The sequence below is a fragment of the Gymnoscopelus microlampas genome, assembly GCF_963454915.1.
Source record: "Gymnoscopelus microlampas genome assembly, chromosome: 2".
Lineage (NCBI taxonomy): Eukaryota > Metazoa > Chordata > Actinopteri > Myctophiformes > Myctophidae > Gymnoscopelus > Gymnoscopelus microlampas.
The window spans coordinates 62,062,063-62,084,736 of record NC_139939.1 but is presented as its reverse complement, the minus strand read 5'-3'; the positions used below and the strand labels follow the sequence as shown (position 1 = coordinate 62,084,736).

General features: G+C 41.2%; 1 protein-coding gene across 1 annotated transcript in view; it reads right to left on the bottom strand.

Moving 5' to 3' along the window:
• Nucleotides 1-15,782, bottom strand: part of ttbk1a (tau tubulin kinase 1a) — a gene marked incomplete at its 3' end in the record, with an annotated part of 31,916 nt that extends 16,134 nt beyond the window's left edge. The window contains exons 1-13 of the mRNA XM_084072713.1: nucleotides 15,663-15,782; nucleotides 14,617-14,764; nucleotides 12,496-12,569; nucleotides 12,026-12,166; nucleotides 10,844-10,948; nucleotides 9,364-9,429; nucleotides 8,940-9,032; nucleotides 8,681-8,806; nucleotides 4,829-4,980; nucleotides 4,277-4,496; nucleotides 2,679-2,848; nucleotides 1,802-2,151; nucleotides 1-107 (exon numbers count right to left, since the gene is read on the bottom strand). The exon at nucleotides 1-107 is cut by the window's left edge and continues 81 nt beyond it. Of these exons, the coding sequence (XP_083928839.1) occupies nucleotides 1-107; nucleotides 1,802-2,151; nucleotides 2,679-2,848; nucleotides 4,277-4,496; nucleotides 4,829-4,980; nucleotides 8,681-8,806; nucleotides 8,940-9,032; nucleotides 9,364-9,429; nucleotides 10,844-10,948; nucleotides 12,026-12,166; nucleotides 12,496-12,569; nucleotides 14,617-14,764; nucleotides 15,663-15,767 (1,857 nt within the window). The 5' untranslated portion in view covers nucleotides 15,768-15,782. The remainder of the gene's footprint in view (nucleotides 108-1,801; nucleotides 2,152-2,678; nucleotides 2,849-4,276; nucleotides 4,497-4,828; nucleotides 4,981-8,680; nucleotides 8,807-8,939; nucleotides 9,033-9,363; nucleotides 9,430-10,843; nucleotides 10,949-12,025; nucleotides 12,167-12,495; nucleotides 12,570-14,616; nucleotides 14,765-15,662) is intronic.
• Nucleotides 15,783-22,674: the final 6,892 nt, after the last annotated feature.

Below are 22,674 nucleotides of genomic sequence, written 5' to 3'. Positions count from 1 at the left end.
GCTTCCACCACTACTCCTTCTAGATGCTTCCTCCTCGGTCAGCGTGAGCATCCCACACCGACTGCTGTCCCGAGTGTGCTGCTTCGGCCTGACCACAAGCTCCGCCCCTGTACCAAAAAAAAGAAATGTTGAGTTAATAATGTTATGTTAATAATAACTAGAAAAAGTGCTCCTCGGAGCACAAGTCTCCGCCAGCAGACTTGGGAATGTTGGGAATGTTCTAATTCTTACAAAAAATAGAACATGTTACTGTGTCATAGTAACATGACACAAGTGTCCTATCCGTCTGTATAACTGTCCTATCCATCCTGTCTGTATAAGTGTCCTATCCGTCCTGTGTCCTATCCGTCCTGTCTGTATAAGTGTCCTATCCGTCCTGTCTGTATAAGTGTCCTATCCGTCCTGTCTATGTAAGTGTCCTATGTAAGTGTCCTATCTGTCCTGTCTGTGTAAGTGTGATTATTCCTGTCTTACCTCACTTTGAAAGAGGCTAAGACTCTTTCAAAGTGACACATGTATTTATAGGCCGCTATACGTCACTAGCCAATCAGATCACACTATTTCACCGTATTGTCACGTGTCACGTGAGGCTTGACCAATGTTAGCTTGACATGTGGAAAGTGAAAACAATGTCTCCTGGCGGAGACAATAATAACTAGAAAATGTTCTCCTCTGAGCACAGGTCTCTGCCAGTACTGTTCCTGATTAATCCTGTCTTACCTCACTTCAAAAGATATAAATGATCTTTTGAAGTGACACACCTATTTATAGTCTCTATTTCATCATGCGTCTCGCTAGCCAATCAAAGCACACCCTTTCAACATATTGTCACGTGTCACGTGAAGCTTGACCAATGTTAGCTTGGTGGACACACGGACGGACGAGAACGAAAACATAGTCTCCTGGCGGAGACAATAATAACTAGAGAGAGTACTGTTCCTGAAGAAACAGTGTGGGATCGCTAAGATGACGTCATTACAGAGACGTGATGACATCATTACAGAGAATACACAATGACATCACTGACTGACCATTTCTCCATTGAAATGAATGGGTATGAAGGGCGGAATAATAATAACTAGAACCAGGAGACATGGTACTGCCAGACCCCTAGTGGTTGAAATCTGAATGGCCGGACTTCGCATCGGAAAAGAGGAAAAGAGGGACAGAAAAGAGGGAAAGAGGGACAGAAAAGAGGAAAAGAGGGACAGAAAAGAGGGACAGAAAAGACGGACAGAAAAGAGGAAAAGAGGGACAGAAAAGAGGGAAAGAGGGACAGAAAAGACGGACAAAAAAGAGGAAAAGAGGGACAGAAAAGACGGACAGAAAAGAGGAAAAGAGGGACAGAAAAGAGGGAAAGGGGGACAGAAAAGAGGGAAAGAGGGACAGAAAAGAGGGAAAGAGGGAAAGAGGGACAGAAAAGAGGGAAAGAGGGACAGAAAAGAGGGAAAGAGGGACAGACAAAGCCTCATGTAGGCCGACCCTCTGGGTCTGGCAATAATAATAATAACAAGTGAAGATAACATCGCTAAAGCGATCCCACAATAATGTAATACCTCCTGTAGTATAGTAGTAGTAGTAATAAGTATAATACTAATACTAACTTCCTGTAGTATAGTAGTAGTAATAATAGTGGTAATAGTGTGGTATAGTAGTAGTAATAATAGATAGTAGTAGTATTATATACTAATACTAATAATAATAGTATAATACTAATACTAATAATAATAGTATAATACTAATACTAATAATAATAGTATAATACTAATACTAATAATAATAGTATAATACTAATACTAACCTCCCGAGGCCCTGAGCCTCCGTCTCTCCTCTTGCTCCTCTAGGGGGCGGAGCTCTTCAGGCTCGTCATCTGTGGTTCCGGACGTGGTTGGCTGGAAGTCCCTGAGCTCCGCCTCCTTGTCAATAATCACCCATTCCTTACTGTCGAAGTCCTCCTCCTCGGCCAATGGGACGGAGCGGATGAATGCGTTGCTATGGGCCTCCTGGTCCACCGCAGACGCCACTGAGCCGTCGCCGTGACGACCGCTGTTCTGACGGTCCCCACGGCAACCAGCGTCGATGGACAGCATCTGAGCCGGCTGGGACGAGTAGACGTGACGAGATGGAGAACCTAGCATCTCCATACGGGACCTAGCAACCACATAGAAACACTAGATTAGAACCTAGCATCTCCATATGAGACCTAGCAACCACATAGAAACACTAGATTAGAACCTAGCATCTCCATACGGGACCTAGCAACCACATAGAAACACTAGATTAGAACCTAGCATCTCCATACAGGACCTAGCAACCACATAGAAACACTAGGTTAGAACCTAGCATCTCCATACAGGACCTAGCAACCACATAGAAACACTAGATTAGAACCTAGCATCTCCATACGGGACCTAGCAACCACATAGAAAAAATAGATTAGAACCTATCATCTCCATACGGGACATAGCAACCACATAGAAACACTAGATTAGAACCTATCATCTCCATACGGGACCTAGCAACCACATAGAAACACTAGATTAGAACCTAGCATCTCCATGCGGGACCTAGCAACCACATAGAAACACTAGATTAGAACCTATCATCTCCATACGGGACCTAGCAACCACATAGAAACACTAGATTAGAACCTAGCATCTCCATGCTCTATATATTACCTTGTTCCGTAGTCCACCCTGCCTTCGGCCGCAGACAGCCGGTCAGATTCGGGGCTGTTTATTCGTCGGTATCTCAGAGATCGGACCTGTGCCCCGGGGGATTCTGGGACGCCACCTCGACCTGGAGACACCGGACACGCCCCTCGACCCGCCTCTTCCTCCTGAGCCCCCTGAAACAGGAAGCCAGATTCCATCAGTGTTTTATGAAGAAAGCTTTCCAATGTTAAGTAAAACATATGTGCACCAGTAGGCCTAATAAGGTAATAAGAAAGTACTATAGACAATAATAATACATGGGCACTTCAGGAGAGACAAATACAATATACTGAAGCACTTGACTGGTCTGAGTGTGTTTTACTGTCTTGCAGGAGTGACTGACGTTTCCATTTTCATCTTCCTCAGAGTCAAAAACTGAGGGAGGCGAAAGTCGAAACGTCAGGCACTCCTGCAAAACAGTACAACACGTTTAGACCAGTGGAGTGCTCCAGTATATTTTATTTGGGTAGTCTCTCTAGAGAGAGAGAGAGAGAGATAGGGACATAAGTCTCTCTCCTGAAGTGTCCAGGTATTATTATTTTCTTTGATGCAAGTTGTCCCTGTTGATGACCAACCAGCCCTTCTAACTTCTGCTGGCTGAAGGGCACAGGACGTCCGTCTCCTTACATTATATCTGTCGCGTTATTATTCCCGTATTTTTTGTGTCATGTACATCCCAAAGAAACGATTATTAACCACGTTATAATGACATAATGACTTGATTTTTATAACAACACTGCGACACATTGTGAGCTTGTAGACATGTTATTTTGCAACAAGCTTTACAAATCAATACTTTCATATACACTTTCTATGTGAATTAATAGCTTAATGTTTAAACTGTGAACTGTATTCTCCAAGACAACAGGTTATGCAGTAATGCAATGGTACTCCAGTGTAATTGTGATGGACATAACATAATAGAACTCCAGTATTGATTTATAATAGGCCAATTTGCAGGTTCTCAGATGTTGTTTTCTAGAGCTAAAGAGACTTTTGTACGGTGTACGGTATTAAGCCAGACTACTAAGTACATGAGAGTGTACAAATGGAACCAAATGGACTCATTTGGGTAAAACATGTTCATGAAATGTACAGTATAAGCCAGAAACAACTTAAGCCCTGTTTCAAATATTGAAAATAGAAGACTATTATAGAAGAGAATTAATAGGATCATTTTTGTCATTTCCTTTTTTAATATAAATAAGAACTTTGGTGTCAACTTTCTAATAACTGTTCCAGCCTGGGGGCTGGATGGATGGCACAGTGGTGAAATATTTAGGTACTAGCCTTTAATAGCTTGTAGATGTGAAAAAAGCCGCAACAACAAGCAGTTTGTTTATTTATGTATTTCAAGGTTAATAATAATAAATGTAGTTTCTGACATAAATATCCTAGGGCCCTAGGACCCTGCAGCATTAATTTTCGATTCATAATTTATTTCTGACTGTATCTATAAATGAATATATATTTTTATGTATCCATATTTTTGGTTTTAATATCTTATCTAACATATCATATATTTTATATATTTCATATTTAGTATTTATTATCTATCTCACCTTGCCCAGACTGATCCTGAGTTTGTTTCGGTTGAAGTCAGTCTCCTCCCACCCTTCTCCTCCACCAATCAGCTCGCCAGGGGCCTGGCCACCCTGCTCTCCTATTGGCCGTCCAGGTTGTGGGGGCGGGGCATTCTCCTGGTCGCTGAGGTGTTCATCTTGTAGAACATCATCTGTGTTTTCCCTCTGAGGGTCGCCGGGCCCCGGAGTCACTACGGCCCTAAAAATATATTTACATATATATATATATATATCACTACGGAGTCACTACGGCCCTAAAAATATATATATATATGTATATCACTACGGAGTCACTACGGCCCTAAAAATATATATACATATATATATATCACTACGGAGTCACTACGGCCCTAAAAATAATGTTTTCGTTGAGTAAAAAAAAAAAATATATATATATATATATATATATATACACACACACACATAATTTTTTATGTTTATGTCTTACCCTATAACAGAGGTAGGCTGTGTATTTATATGATATTTATATATTTTCATGTACATTTATGTATTGTAATGTACATTTCTTACCCCATAGCAGCGGTAGGCCGTGTGTTTTGTTGTGGTTGCGTGGAGGCGCTGGTCGATAGCGTCACGTCTCCTCCTCCTTTCTCCCAATCAAACGGCTCGTTTTCTGTGATGATTCTCTCCTTCATGGTGTTGTCGAACACTGACATCAGCAGCTGGAAAATATACATGAAATATATTACACTCGATTTTCAGGCAGCTACGCGGCCTTCAAACCTAGTCTTACGTTGCACTGATAAGAGCAATCGTCACCTAAGTGTGTCCATTTGAAGTGTTAAACACTGCTGCAATGCACTTATAGCACCCGGGTCCTCGCTCATACCTGTGCGACCTTGCGTTCGGGAGGTAGGGGCAAAGAAATGATCAGAGTGAGGGAAAAATTGCAATTTCACCCACTTCCGATGGTCGGATCGACTTCCAGTCTTTGACGCTGGATTCCTTGTACCCAAAAATGAGGGGTTAGGCAGAGTTGCGGGTGTCCTGGTAAAACCGGAAGTGAAGAGATCCACTTCCGGGTTGCACCAATGAACTCCACACCCCTCAGAGAGTCTGTGGGTGAAGTTTAAAGGCAATCCGACAAACCGGATGTAGGAAGGGACCCGGTGGGACCCACCAAGTGTGGAGCAGAGGGGGTGGGGCTTCAGCAAGTACAGCCCTGGTCCTGTAAGACCACTTACCAATTTTGAAGCCTTTAGCATACTGGGATCTGGAGTTATGGCTATTTAAAGTCAAACCAATAGGAACACAGAGGGAGTGGGGCTTAAGCAATTTCAGCCTTCCCTATTGACTGTCTAAGAGCACCTACCAAGTTTGGGGCCTTTAGCATGCTTGAAACTGGAGTTATGGCTGTTTAAAGCACAGCCGATGGGAACACAGATGGGCGGGGCTTGAGCAATTACATCCTGTCTTTATTGGCCATCTGAGAGCACCTACCAAGTTTGGGGCTTTTAGCATGCTTGAAACTGGAGTTATATCTGTTTAAACCCCAGCCAATAGGAACACAGAGGGGGCAGAGCAATTGTGCGTCTGGGGCCCCTGGGTGCCTCACGTGGTCCCTGGTGGCTATTGTGATGGCAGACCCCTGACCAGTGTTGGTGTCAAGTTTGGTGCCGATCGGAGCAACGGTGCGCCTCTCAGGTCCGCATGTTACGTTTGTGTCGTTGCATTATATATTCTCTAGAGCGGATTTGCTACTTTTTATTTTTGAAAATGCTAATAGTTTTGGTTAGTTTTTATTAGTTTTAATGTCAGTTTTTTATACTTTCGGTTAATTTTCAGGTGCAGGATTGGAAAGGGCCAGAGTAAGTATTGTGTAATAGAAACGGTGGTGCCGACAGCTGTTGTAAAGCTAGTACAACCAAATAAATAGATTAGGATTTCATATTATCCCAAAAAGCTTAGAAATGAATGGAAAAAAAATAAAACTAAGGGAATTTTGTCTAATTTCACTTTGCTTTAGGTAGTTCTGTAAACACACAATACAGTTTCAGTCAGTTATCGTATTTAAAAAAATATAAGGATAAGGATAATTCCTTTTAACAGGTCGTTCATGAAAGTCCTTGCGGTCTTGTTTCCAATGAGAACCTGTGAGCAATTTGGGGTTAAGAGTCTTGCTCAGGGACAAATTTCATTTCATCGACACATATGCTGGCCTGGCCAGGAATCGAACCTGCGGCAACCAGGGCATCTGGCTCCTTAGGCGGACTCACTAACCACTCAGCTATGGCCGCCCCTATATATTCTCGTTTTTATTTATTTCAGTTAACGAAAATGTTTTTTCAAATTTTAGTTTTCGTAAGGTAAGGTAAGGTAAACTTTATTGTCCCGAAGGAAATTTGGTTTGGGCTTTAACCCCAGCTGCAGCCACGCATAAAACAATGACAAATACAAAAAAACAAAATACAAAATACATAACAGAGGGGGGGGGGGGGGGGGGGGACGACAACATTACACAAGTGCACAGATAGTGATCGGTCTGCTCTTAATGGTCAATGCAGGGCCTCATTTAGCATTTTAGTTGCCACAGGAACAAACGATTTTTTGAATCGTACATAATTTATTTAGGTTCGCTATACCTTCTCCCAGAGGGCAGCATTAAAAACTGTCCATGTAGAACATGGGTAGCATCACTGACTATTTTCTGAGCCTGTCTTAGCGTGGCCTACTCGTAAATAGACTGCAGAGAGGGGAGTTGTCTTACTCCTATGATTTTCCCTGCAGTCTGCACCAATCGGAGCAATTTGGACCTCAGTTGCACTGAGAGGTTGCCAAACCAAACTGTGATGCCAAATCTGACCAGACTTTCCAAGACCGCTCGGTAGAACACTAACATAAACTTTTGGTCAACACCATGAACCCTGAGACGGCGGAGGAAATGCAGTCTTTGCTGAACTTTACTACAGAGACTGTCCACATGTGTATTCCATGTTAGCGTGTTGTCAATGCTAATGCCCAAGTATTTATGAGGAGACCTGTGAGATGGTCGAGTCATGGATGACCACAGGCCTGTGGTCACCGATACTCCTAGGGTCCAACACCATCTCCTGTGTCTTCCTCACATTGAGAACAAGGTGGTTGTCATCACACCATGCTACAAACCTCTGAACCTCTGAAAAATAGGTGGCTAAATCTCTATCCTTACCCAGTAGGGATAAGATGGCAGTGTCGTCCGAGAATTTAATAATGTAATTATTCGGGTTACCGCTTCTGCACTCATTTGTGTATAAGGTGAAAAGGACAGGTGAGCTAACGCAGCCCTGCGGTGCTCCAGTACTCAAGGTTCTGGGCTCTGACATGGTACCATTCACACTGACCCTTTGTGTACGTTCAGTTAAAAAGAATAATACCACCTGATAATAAGGGGGTGGACATTAAGGTCCCTCAACCTCTTAATTAAGAGATGTGGCTGTATTGTATTAAAAGCTGAACTGAAATCTACCAGAAGAAGGCGTGCATAAACAGTGTTCTTTCCTAAGTTATTTTCTAAGTGTTTCAAAAGAAAATAATCCAAGGCCAGAACTGCATCCTCTATACCTCTGCTAGATGAGGAGTAGATCACCCCAAAATGACTTATTTTTCTTTCAATTACACACCCATGAATCCTTGAATTCATTTTTTAGTTTTTGTCGCATTCCTAAGCCAATAATTTGATGACCGGCAGAGTCTCTGGTAGAAGACACGAAGAGTTCATCAAAATGTTCACAGGTCTCCCTCCTTCTCTGCTCCCTTCATTGGCTCCCAGTTACTGCCCCCGCATGGAGTACAAAATACTGATGTTGGCCAACAAAGCAACCAAAGGTATGACACCTCCAGTCCATATACCTTCAAAGCCTGATCCATCCCTAAAAATCTTCCCGCTCACTCAGATCATCTAAAACAGGGAAGCTGGCAAATTCTTCTCTAAAACACCCTGGACAACGCTCCACACGTCCTAGACTCTTCTCTCTTCTCTAAAACACCCTGGACAACACTCCACACGTCCTAGACTCTTCTCTCTTCTCTAAAACACTCTGGACAACGCTCCACACGTCCTAGACTCTTCTCTCTTCTCTAAAACACCCTGGACAACGCTCCACACGTCCTAGACTCTTCTCTCTTCTCTAAAACAACCTGGACAACGCTCCACACGTCCTAGACTCTTCTCTCTTCTCTAAAACACCCTGGACAACGCTCCACACGTCCTAGACTCTTCTCTCTTCTCTAAAACACCCTGGACAACGCTCCACACGTCCTAGACTCTACTCTCTTCTCTAAAACACCCTGGACAACGTTCCACACATCCTAGACTCTTCTCTCTTCTGGTATCTTTACCTGGTAATCTAGTCTATTTTTTTTAAAGTAATCTGGTCTAATTACCGCGTAATCTGGTTTGGTGTAGTAATCCAGGGCCAGAACATGGTCCAGAAATACGTTGAATTCAGGAGGCATGTGTTTCAGAAGAATCCTGTGATCGTAGCGCTCCTTGATCTGACCCACTTGTTCCTAAAACACACACACACACACACACACACACACACACACACACACACACACACACACACACACACGTTATTGTTATTGAATAGATTATGTTTATAATAAACCCTGTAATAATAATAATAATAATAATAATAACCTTGTCTTTGATCTTTCTCCATGGCAACTGGCCCACAGCGAACTCCACCAGCATGTAGAACAACGACCATAGATCGTCATGACGACCCATTTCCTGAAGATAATTAATGATTACAGTAATTCATTCATTAAATGCAATTAAACATGAAATCATCACATTGATTAATTACCTGTTTACTTTAATACTGCCGTCTATAAGAGGTCTGTATGTCTGTCTGTCTGTCTGTCTGTCTGTCTGTCTGTCTGTCTGTCTGTCTGTCTGTCTGTATGTATGTATGTAAGCAAAGGGCTGTGATGTCCTGTTCTTATATTTATGAATCATTGTTCTGTATTATATATATATATATATATATATATATATATATATATATATATATATATATAAATATATTTACTGTACATATGAATAATAAAATAACACCTACTTTGTTTTTGTGGGCGTTAACTGAAGCGTAGCGGACGGTCCCTCTAAACCCAGCCACCGTCCTTGGCTGAGAAGACAAATATTAACCTCATTAATATTCATTAATAAAACAATCATAATAACATACTAGGCAAGGCAAGGCAGTTTTATTAGTTTTTATTAGTAAAGCACAATTCAATGTGCTTTACACAGAACATCAAGCAAAGGAAACACAATAATACAATTATAAAATGACATTAGGATGCATAAAACAAAATAAGTACAATTAATACTAATATTAATACTTAATACTATTTGAATACATCTGTTGAAATAAATGAACCCCCGATCCTTCTACTTATTCTGTTTTGATTGATTGATTGATTGATTGATTGACAGCTGTCACTCACGTCTCTTCATGCAGAATAAAATCATAAGTGTCCAAAGGTCAAAGGTCAAACTCAAACTGAAACACAAAACAACAAGGTCAAACAAAGGTCAAACAAAGGTCAACAAAACACAAACATAAACAAATAAAAAGATGAAAATGCTTCTAAAAGAAATATAAATATGTTTACAAACTGGTACAAAATATATAATGAAGCATATATTCTGTACGCACACACACACACACACACACACACACACACACACACACACACACACACACACACACACACACACACACACACACACACACACACACACACACACACACACACACACACACACTTACATTTAATAACACACTTATTATATATTTGTCAAATATTTATTTCAACAGCATTTTATTGTCTCGCCCCGGAGGTCCAAGGGTGAGAGATAAAGATCTGTCTATGGCCAGAACCAATCAAATCCATCTGTCTATGGCCAGAACCAATCAAATCCATCTGTCTATGGCCAGAACCAATCAAATCCATCTGTCTATGGCCAGAACCAATCAAATCCATCTGTCTATGGCCAGAACCAATCAAATCCATCTGTCTATGGTCAGAACCAATCAAATCCATCTGTCTATGGTCAGAACCAATCAAATCCATCTGTCTATGGTCAGAACCAATCAAATCCAGGGTAAAGTTTATTTTATTATATTTTTATACTTTTTTTCACCTATCACATCGCTTAGATAGGTCATGTGGTGTTGGTGGGGGGGGGGCGCTATGTCCATAAAAACTAGGGTAAAGCTCCTCCCCTGGTGATTGTCACATGACTACGTCACGGTGTGGCTTGGACTAGATCAAAGAGAGGAACTAACGTGAGGTTCTGTCAATTGAATGTGAAGTGATATCAAAGAGAAGCTAACTGCTACTTTCCAGCCCCACTACACATTGTCATTAGCTTAAGTTACGAAGATGAATCACTTCTAGAACAACCATTACAAACCTACCTAACTATAACCCAGCTAACTAACTAACTAACTAACTAACGAACTAATAACCCTTTGTCCAACTGACAGACAGACAGACAGACAGACAGACAGACAGACAGACAGACAGACTCACCGGGCGGACCTCTCCTGTAGTATTGGTATATTGTCGAGCCAAGCCAAAGTCCAACATGTAACACTTCCTGTATGTTGAAGGGAGTCGACCCATCGCAAAGTTTGACTGCAGAAAAACAACAAAGACACAAATCACAAGAGAGGCACGTTCAATAGAATGATACAACAACACGTTCAATAGAATGATACAACAACACGTTCAATAGAATGAAACACAGTGTAAAGACCATAGACTGTATAAAAAGAATGGACTAAGCGACATCTCTGGTATGTCGCGACCGAAAATGAACCCGATTGTCAGGAATTTGATATCCGCCATCTTTAATATATGCCAAAAAGCGACCGGTAACATGAACCGGACATCATTCCCTAGAGAATGCTATTGGTTGGGTAGCTTGTCAATCAAGAGCTGGGCGGCGAATGAATGCTATTGGTTGTGTAGCTTGTCAATCAAATCATCCCACCCCTCCTAGAGAATAACCTACTTTATCGTCAATTTTAGAATAAATGGGATCATAATTTATCAAAACACACATCATGATGATTGAAAGGAGACTTTAAACTAGTGACTGGAAGCATATAGTATTTATGACAATGTTTATTAAGGTAAGAAAATTAAGTCTAAAGTTTGTCAAAACCCTTCCGCTTACATTGAGATAAATTCTTTCTGACACCAGCAGGGGTAAAACAGCGAAACTACAGGCCATTCATATGAACTGTCTCTTCCTTATTGGAGTCAATGTATAAAATATCAAGCTGGCCCCTTAAGACACGTTCAATAGAATGAACATGAATAGAACATGTTAAATTACTCTTAAAGAACTAGGGAACTCATTGGTTAACTCGTCATCTAACCCTAACTCAGGTTAAATGACTCTGACTCATATTACAGAGCATGATTACATTTTCATATAATGGGGCGGCAGTGGCCGGGTAGAGTGAACTGGAAAACCGAAAGGTTCCCAGTTCGATCCCGGGCTGGGGCGCTCCCCTAGAGTTGTCTGTGTCAAAATATTTTTGAAAACAGCAGCAACAAAAAATACACAGAATCAAATGTTTTATATTCATGATTGTGGTCTTAAAATAATACATTCAATTTGATGTCTCGGTGCAGGAGGCCTAGATGAGTAAATGGCCTCTATATAGTAATATATAATATATAATTACATGTTACAATACTTACAGGTTTGATGTCTCGGTGCAGGAAGCCTACAGAGTGAATGGCCTCTATAGACTCCAGGATCTGTTTCCCCAGGCGGAGCGTCGTACTCATACTGAACGTTCCTCTGGGCTGAGAGCGCCTGAGATCTGCGAGGTTACGACCCTGTAAATGCATACATATACTACTGTTACTAATATACCTGTAGCTGCATGATAATAATACTATATAATACTATATAAAATAATATGCTGATGATGATAATATGTTGGTACCTGTAGCTGCAAGATAATAATACTATATAATACTATATAAAATAATATGCTGATGATGATAATATGTTGGTACCTGTAGCTGCATGATAATAATACTATATAATACTATATAAAATAATATGCTGATGATGATAATATGTTGGTACCTGTAGCTGCATGATAATAATAATTTATAATACTATATAAAATAATATGCTGATGATGATAATATGTTGGTACCTGTAGCTGCATGACCACATAGTTGAATTTGTCATTTCTCCCACAACCAATAAATTTACACACATGGTTTTTACCTGAAAGAAAACACAAGCAGGGTTAGTCAAATATAGTTTTACTTACTATTTATACTCTGTTGTATGATGGTGCCCCATGCCGAAAGTAAGCTGGGTTAGGGTTAGGTTAGCCTAACCCGGATATCATTAATGTCCCTTAAACCAAATACCAATACCCAAAATCTCTGCTCACTCGCTCACTCACTTTCGGTCCCCCAGCTTAACCCGGAAATAGTTTTGTTCTAATTGGTAATTAGCTTTTTGGAGGAGCTGAGTGGAGGAGCAGAGTGGGCTCTCCATGCCGCTTAGAGAGACAGACAGTGAGTGTACATCGTGCTTCAGCTTGTTCTCATTCTCTCGCCGGAAGTGCTGACTGACTAGCTGTTCTGTTATTGGATGGACCATCTCTCGGGCTATGGGAGGGGACTCTGTGACAACGCTGTCTGGGACATGGGGTAAAAAAAAAAAGCATTCAAAGGAATGTTTTAGAGCTGACTAAACTTTGATCTGCGTGCTCATATCCTAAAATATAAACATAACGTGGCCTATGCGTGAGTGTCCTATTTGATTAAACTGCAGAGATACTGAAGTGCATTTATATATATCATTTCGAATAACAGTGATCTAAGATACTGAATACCGGCTTGATTCCTGCAAACTCGCATAAAATCCTCTCCTCCGATGGTCACCAAAGTATGGCCATGTTAAGTGTTAAACACTGCTATAACACTGCTGCCGAGCAGCACCCAGGTCTACTGTCATACCAGTGTGAACTTGTGTTTGGGAGGTCGGGGTCGACAACTTCCTGGTAAAACCGGAAGTGAACAGATCCACTTCCGGGTTGAACTCCACACCCCTCAGAGAGTGTGCGGGTGAAGTTTCAAGGCAATCCGACAAACCGGAAGTGGACTTTTTTTTTATGGAATTGGTAGTCTGTGGGACCACCCACCAAGTTTGGAGCCTGTAGCATGCTGGGAACTAGAGTTATGGCTGTTTAAACCCCAGCCAATAGGAAAGCAGAGCGGGCGGGGCTTCAGAAGTTACAGCCTGTCCTGTAAGACCAGCTGGCACATTTTGAGTCTGTGGGACCACCCACCAAGTTTGGAGCCTGTAGCATGCTGGGAACTGGAGTTATGGCTGTTTAAACCCCAGCAAATAGGAACACAGAGGGGGCGGGGCATCAACAAATTAAATAACATTTTTTGATTTTTTTAAAAAACATTTTAACAACACAAATCTTGTATGGGGGTCCCTGGCACCACATATTTTCAGATGGGGGTCTGTGATGCGTACAAATACATATTAATCTGGGGTCTTTGACATAAAAAAAACTGTGGGAACCACTGGTTTAAAAAACATTAGCAAGCAAGCAAGTAAGCAACTACTCTTAAAAAAAAGTCACTCTGATATGGGGCCCCCCCCCCCCCCCCCCCCACACACACACACCTCCCCAATACGGTGAATAGGATACAAGAGTTTCACACCTACGACGCACCTCAGATCTGACTGATATGCCCATATATGGAGATGTATGTATCTGTCAGTCCTTGTCCCTTTCATGCCTATATGTGACCATTTCTGACTGGAGGACAGTCATTTCGCTGGTGCACATTGTTCAGGAAAAACATAGTTTTTAGCGGCGCTAGCCGCTCTATACCGAGCGGATCCTGCTCTATACCTGACTTTGTCCGTGTTCACCGTCAACGTTCTGATTGGTCAGACCCGTCAACGTTCTGATTGGTCAGACCCGTCAACAAAAGCTTCACGTGATCAAGCTTCACGTAACACATGGCTATAAACACATTATAAACACATATCGATGACAAAATGTATCAAAGGCGCCGCTACCTTCACACAGGGTGTGATTTTTTTTATACAAAATGAGTTAATAGCCCAGTTAGACTAATCACATACTAGAGTATGTCTGACAGAAATTTCAGAGCTTAAATCAACATGTAAATATGAAATAAATGCATAAACATGTAGTAAAGTATAAGGTTAGTGCTAGCATTCTTAGCGATCCCACACTGTTTCTTCAGGAACAGTACTTTCTAGTTATAATTGTTACCCTGCAGTTTCTTCAGAACGGCCACCTCCATCTTCAGAACCTGTTTGGGTTGCTGGGCCGACTCCACCTTCAGAGCAACATTCTCCCTGGTGAGGAGATCCAACGCCTCGTAGATCTCCCCGAAACCACCTCCACCTATCTTCTTTAACTGTTAGAGACAATACATTAACACCACCCACAGCTCCTCCTATCTTCTTTAACTGTTAAAGAGACAATACATTAACACCACCCAAACCTCCACCTATCTTCTTTAACTGTTAAAGACAATACATTAACACCACCCAAACCTCCTCCTATCTTCTTTAACTGTTAAAGACAATACATTAACACCGCCCAAACCTCCACCTATCTTCTTTAACTGTTAAAGAGACAATACATTAACACCACCCAAACCTCCACCTATCTACTTTAACTGTTAAAGAGACAATACATTAACACCACCCACACCTCCACCTATCTACTTTAACTGTTAAAGAGACGATACATTAACACCACCCACACCTCCACCTATCTTCTTTAACTGTTAAAGAGACGATACATTAACACCACCCACACCTCCACCTATCTACTTTAACTGTTAAAGAGACGATACATTAACACCACCCACACCTCCACCTATCTTCTTTAACTGTTAAAGAGACAATACATTAACACCACCCACACCTCCACCTATCTTCTTTAACTGTTAAAGACAATACATTAACACCACCCACACCTCCTCCTATCTTCTTTAACTGTTAAAGAGACGATACATTAACACCACCCAATTACACAGCAATTTATTTCAATAAAAACGTATATAAGACAGATTCATGTTATTAAACTGCACTTTAATAACATGAATTCAACATGAGTGTGTTAATTAAACCTCATTAAACTCACCACTTTAATAACATGAATTCAACATCAGTGTGTTCATTAAACCTAATTAAACTACTTTAATGACATGAATTCAACATGAATGTGTTAATTAAACCTAATTAAACTCACCACTTTAATAACATGAATTCAACATCAGTGTGTTCATTAAACCTAATTAAACTCACCACTTTCCATCGGTCCTTCACCATGCAGTTGGGCGGTAAGATGTCCACCTGCTCTGTGGTCCCGTTCATGTTGTTGTTGTCGAGGCCGGGCACTAGACACTGCATCTGCCAGCCAGACAGAACCCGCGCTGCACCCAGCTTAAAAGAGCCATTTATCTGTTCAAAACAAACATCAGTTAACACCAATTAACATGTTAACATGTTAATTAACACCAATTAACATGTTAGCGATGCTCTCTGTGAAGACGCCTGTGTGTCAGTCTGTCTGTCTGTCTGTCTGTCTGTCTGTCTGTCTGTCTGTCTGTCTGTCTGTCTGTCTGTCTCTTATGGTAGGCTGCTACGTAGCGGCTAGCTTTCATTATAGACTTTAACTGTTAGAATGTAGAATAACAGGTTTCATTATAGACTTTAACTGTTAGAATGTAGAATAACAGGTTTCATTATAGACTTTAACTGTTAGAACGTAGAATAACAGGTTTCATTATAGACTTTAACTGTTAGAATGTAGAATAACAGGTGTCATTATAGACTTTAACTGTTAGAACGTAGAATAACAGGTTTCATTATAGACTTTAACTGTTAGAATGTAGAATAACAGGTTTCATTATAGACTTTAACTGTTAGAACGTAGAATAACAGGTTTCATTATAGACTTTAACTGTTAGAATGTAGAATAACAGGTGTCATTATGGTCATAGAATAACAGGTCGGTCTGTATCTGTATCTCAGAAGGAACCTCACGGGTCTCTTTGTCCGTCTTTTAAAAAGGAATGTCGGGTCATTTTGTCCCTCTGGCGTCTATTTACCATAATATGTGATCAAATAACTGATTAGCAGATACGGTACAGTACTCTACTGATACCGTATAGTACAGATACTGTACAGTACTCTACTGATACCGTATAGTACAGATACTGTACAGTACTCTACTGATACCGTATAGTACAGATACTGTACAGTACTCTACTGATACCGTATAGTACAGATACTGTACAGTACTCTACTGATACCGTATAGTACAGATACTGTACAGTACTCTACTGATACCGTATAGTACAGATACTGTACAGTACTCTACTGATACCGTATAGTACAGATACTGTACAGTACTCTACTGATACCGTATAGTACAGATACTGTACAGTACTTCTCAACCTGTGGGTTGGGACCAACATGATTATAATCATGTCGGTCCCAACCCACATGATTATATGGGGGGGGGGGGGGGGGGGGGGGGGGGGGACCATTACTGCATCAAAAGTCATCAACAAACTATACATTACATTACTATAAAGACTATACTATAAAAAATATACTGTAAAAACTGGCCAAATGATTAAATCATTTAAGAAAGAGGCTGATCATCAGATTATTTTGGGGGGTTGTCTGCTTTACTGTGCTGTACTTAGTGTATCTGTTATATTATAAGATATCGTACTGTATTTCCCTCATTATAATATATAAAATGTAGCAGCTCACATTCCAAGTCCAAAAGGACAAAATACTCAAATTTCCATTCATATAATATTGTCTCATGTTACAAAAACAACATTTACGCTTTTTAGCAAAGAATTGTTCTCAAACTTTTACGCAATCTGTCTGTCTGTCTGTCTGTCTGTCTGTCTGTCTGTCTGTCTGTCTGTCATGTGACTAGTCCAGTCTTTGAAAGGGACAACGTGATTGGTTGTTGAACAGTGAGTTTAGTTCAGAACTCAAACCATGCTGTTTCATGCCATGCTGCAGGCCGTCCAATCAGCATGCAGAGTTCTGCTGGCCTGGTCAAAGGTCATGTATGGACCAAGAGCTTCTCCATAAGACCAGACCTCAGTGTGTGTGTGTGTGTGTCAGTCAGTCAGTCAGTCAGTCAGTCAGTCAGTCAGTCAGTCAGTCAGTCAGTCAGTCAGTCAGTCAGTCAGTCAGTCAGTCAGTCAGTCAGACAGACAGACAGACAGACAGACAGACAGACAGACAGACAGACAGACAGACAGTGTATTTCAGGTGTTGTGCTGTAGTATTTTCAGGTTTTATGCCATAAAGCTTGTCTTTGCCTGCACTGTCCTGACCTCAAAAACACCTTCGACACTTTAGAGCATAAACTTATAGAAGTAAAATCACTCAATGAGGTTCGTGTGATCAGGACAGTAAGACAGGTTTGTGTGATCAGGACAGTAAGACAGGTTTGTGTGATCAGGACAGTAAGACAGGTTTGTGTGATCAGAACAGTAAGACAGTTATTAGGTTTGTGTGGTCAGGACAGTAAGACAGGTTTGTGTGATCAGGACAGTAAGACAGGTTTGTGTGATCAGGACAGTAAGACAGGTTTGTGTGATCAGGACAGTAAGACAGTTATTAGCAGCCAACAGAACACAACAGTGTTTTCAGCTACAATCTCAGTTTTAGTAGCAGTGCAGCTTTAAGGAGTAGTTCACCCAAAACATGACTTTATTTCCATTGTTTACTCACCCCGAGACGTCTTGAATTACGTGGAGATGTTTTGTTTGTTAAACATTCCTTCATGGTGAATAAAGAATCCAACAGAATAAGGGTTATATTATTATATTATTATTCATGGTGAATAAAGAATCCAACAGAATAAGGGTTATATTACACTGCTAAGAGTTTATAACCAATTTGTTTTGCTGTTGCTAACCTTGGCCTCAAATTTACTTCAATTCATCAAGTATTTTCTTCCTTTTGGGATACTTCCTAAATAAAGGAATAAAGGAATGTTTTACAAATGAAAATGATCCTTGTATCGAAGACACCACGGGCTGATTAACGTATAGAAATAGATGATCCTTCCATAGCAATAAAGTCATTTTTTTGGGTGGACAACTTGTACTTGAGGGTGTTTTAGTAGCAGTGCAGCTTAAGTACTTTAATACTTAAAGTAAGTACTTTAATACTTAAAGGTACAACTTGTACGTCAGAGTGAATTCACACCAAGCAAAGTTTTCAAACGCTGAGCATTCAGATTAGCCAATCCCTGCAGAGGGGGCGGGGTCCACAGCATTTCCCCACTTCATTTCTATTGGTCTACAGGCCAGCCAATCCCTGCAGAGGGGGCGGGTCCACAGCATTTCCCCACTTAATTTCTATTGGACAGTCTACAGGCCAGCCAATCCCTGTGGAGGGGGGCGGATCCACAGCATTTCCCCACTTAATTTCTATTGGACAGTCTACAGGCCAGCCAATCCCTGCAGATGTATAAAAACACGGTCTCCTCACGTATTAGAAGGACAATATCAGTCGCCAGAACCACGGTTGTTTAAATGAATGAATGCAGACCAGTGTTGATTTCGTCGACTAAAACTATGACGAAAAATGCTCGTCGACTACCTTTATTCACTGACGAAAACTAAATAAAAACTAAATAAAACTAAGCTTTAATGACTAAAACCAAGACTAAATATATTGACAATTTCGTCAACAAATAAAAACTAGACTAAAAATGTTAGTGAGGTCATTTTATATTTGGTTGCACTCGGGTGTTGCGCTCTGAAAATAGCAGATCTACAAGCTCACAACGCGTCGCGCTGCGACGCGTTGTGAGCTTGTAGATCGGCTATTTTCAGCATGCAACCAAGTATAAAATCAGCCATTACCACGCCATCAAGGCACCGCCACAATGCATTTTAGTCAACTACTGTAAATCAACTGTAGATTTAGTCGACTATAATCTTCTGATATTTAGTCGACTAAAACTAGACAAAAGCTAAAACATTTCAGATGACTAAAATTATGACTAAAACTAAATGGAATTTTATTCAAAAGACTATGACTAAAACTAAATCAAAATTAGCTGACAAAATCAACACTGATGCAGACTCAAGGTCCATAGATACATACAAATACATACTCCAACAATGTATATATGAATCTAACGTGGTTACAATTTTGTTTGAAGTTACAATGGGTTTGTATAGGGCGTGTCTGATACAATGAATATCAAATATATAAATACTGAGTCAAGCTTATGAACGTGTTTAACAGTGAAATATCCTTTCAACTGTACTAATATATTACAATACAAACAGTAGCTGTAGGCTAGTAATACATACAATACAGTACAGGAAGTACTCTGTATACTACAATGCAGTACAGGAAGTAATAGAGTACAGAAATACTCTGCAGGGAAATGCTGTCTTTCCATTGGTGCCCAGGTGATATCTGGAGTATTTCCTGTCTCTCAGTCTCCACCAATCAGCTGCTGCCAAAGCAAATATAGAACCAAGCAAATGGACCACTATAGTTACTTTGAATAAATGAATACATTATCATCTCATTAAGAGATCTCATATCTGCCAATCATCACTGAACAGGAAGTGAAAAGGGGGAGGAGCCAGAAGCCAAAGGGAAGTTTCAGTGCATTCAGCTTTCTGGTGAAATAGACCAACACGGGAACGACACGTTTCACGCCCACGTTAGAACCATGTGCTGCAGCTGCCAATGCATTCCCTATGACAGGGGTTCCCAAAGTAGGGGTCGCGACCCCACTTGGGGTCGCGGGAGACTGACGTGGGGTCGCGAAATTATTTTGGGTCATTAAAAAAAAAAAAAAAAAAAAAACATTTTTTTTTTTTTTTTTTTTTTTACTTTTTATTCAACAGAATGGATGAAATACCATCTAAAATGATCACAAATGGTACATTTTACCATTTTAACACATTACAAATGCGCACCGAACGTGCAAGTTTATGTGCATAAATGACCTCCAGGTTTAGGTGGGGTCGCGAGTCAATTTCCGCCTTATTTTGGGGTCGCGGGCTGAAAAGTTTGGGAACCCATGCCCTATGAGAGTTAGCCTACTTTTAAAATTATCCTACATTAACTGGACACGATATTGATTTAAATAAAGATATGTTTCCAAATGTATAGAGTGTCTTTGTCAACATATCTTCTTGTTTTCTTAATAGTTGATGTGTTTCACATTTAATTTGCCACTTTAACGGGTTATCCATAATGTTAACACACAGAGGGTTTTATCCATAATGTTAACACAGCAGAGGGTTTTATACATAATGTTAACACACAGAGGGTTTTATACATAATGTTAACACAGCAGAGGGTTTTATACATAATGTTAACACACAGAGGGTTTTATACATAATGTTAACACACAGAGGGTTTTATACATAATGTTAACACAGCAGAGGGTAGACTGCAGACAGACACAGTAGTCGCATTTCAGTGACATCACTGCCTTTACGAGCGCCGAGCGTCCACTCTGAACTGGGGAATTCTCATCCCAATCCCGAATGATTTTGTTTCTATATTTTGAACATCTCATAGGCTTATATTCATTTTCTACCTACCGTGGAGCTCCAACGGTACATGACAAATTAAAACGTGTGGGTTTACCGTTGTTGTATTAATTTGCCTGAATGTAAGTCGGGGAAATAACCCAACTAAATGGAGGAGTGACATATCCCGACATTTTGAACTACTTAGTGAATACTCCAGGTTAGTATTAATATACAAATAGTCTTGCAAGATGCTGTTTGGATAATTGTCCAAAATAAATAGCCTATAAAAATGACACATGAGAGACACAAACGTATCTGGGTATTGAAAACCTCAAGGGACGCGTCTGTGACGTATATCACAGGGAAATTGGTATTCCAGGGAAATTAAAAGGTGGGGCGCTCGCTTTTAGGCGCGGGGCTTCGGTGCGAGGCGGGGCTTTTCGAGACAGGGTTTTTTACGCGAGGCTCGCGAGGAGGAGGAGAAGGCGCGAGGCAGGTGCGAGGCCGACCTGGCTTTTGTTGTTCCCCCCCACATAGCAACCAGGAAGCTACGCTAGGGGAACGCTGAACACGCGTTCACACGCACACGTGATAATAGTTATTGTCCATGACGGAGGCGCACCGACTGTAAGCTGCACTTGGGCGGAGGCCTCCTTCCGCGTTCGCAATAACATGCGACCACTTAAACCTTAGATTTCAGATGCTAGAACTTTTGAAACACTGATGGAGAATATTATAGTATATTGTGGGTTGTATATTGAGATGACAGGTATGTCACATTAAAAAGGGCAAATCAAGCAAATGGGACAGTGGCTACAGACTCAGTAGTTAACCAGTGAAATGCCTCTCATAGAGATGGCATTGAGAGCTGCAGTTCATCGTAAAGGACCTCGAGTAGCGGCGCTGTGTCAAAAGTGGGCGTGAATTTGTAGGCGCCCCTCTTCCGGCCGTGTGTGTCTATGCTTCAATTTACATCCAGAAGAAAAAGAAGAAGAAGAAGAAGGAGGAGGGGTGTGTTCAGCCTCTGGCAGGGGGGGGGGGGGGGGTGCAGCGGGACAATGGAACCGACAACCTCACCATAGTTATAAGCTCCTTGAACCTTGACCTCGGGCCTTACATTAAATCCTGAGCCACACACATAAGTCAGCTACACACACACACACACACACACACACACACACACACACGCACACGCACACGCGCACGCACGCACGCACAAACACGCACACGCACACACGCACACACACACACACACACACACACAGACAGACAGAGAGACAGACACGGACACACACACACACGGACACACACACGGACACACACACACACACACAAACACACACACACGGACACACACACACACAGACACAGACACAGAGTTACAGACAGCCAGGTAGACAGTAGATCTCACAGTTTGTTGTTAAAAGTGGGTCAAAACAATGAAGAGTTTTTCTATGAAACACCCTGGACAACGCTCCACACGTCCTAGACTTTTCTCCCTTCTCTAAAACACCCTAGACACCGCTCCACACGTCCTAGACTCTTTTCTCTTCTCTAAAACACTCTGGACAACGCTCCACACGTCCTAGACTCTTTTCTCTTCTCTAAAACACTCTGGACAACGCTCCACACGTTCTAGACTCTTCTCTCTTCTCTAAAACACTCTGGACAACGCTCCACACGTCCTAGACTCTTCTCTCTTCTCTAAAACACTCTGGACAACGCTCCACACGTCCTAGACTCTTCTCTCTTCTCTAAAACACCCT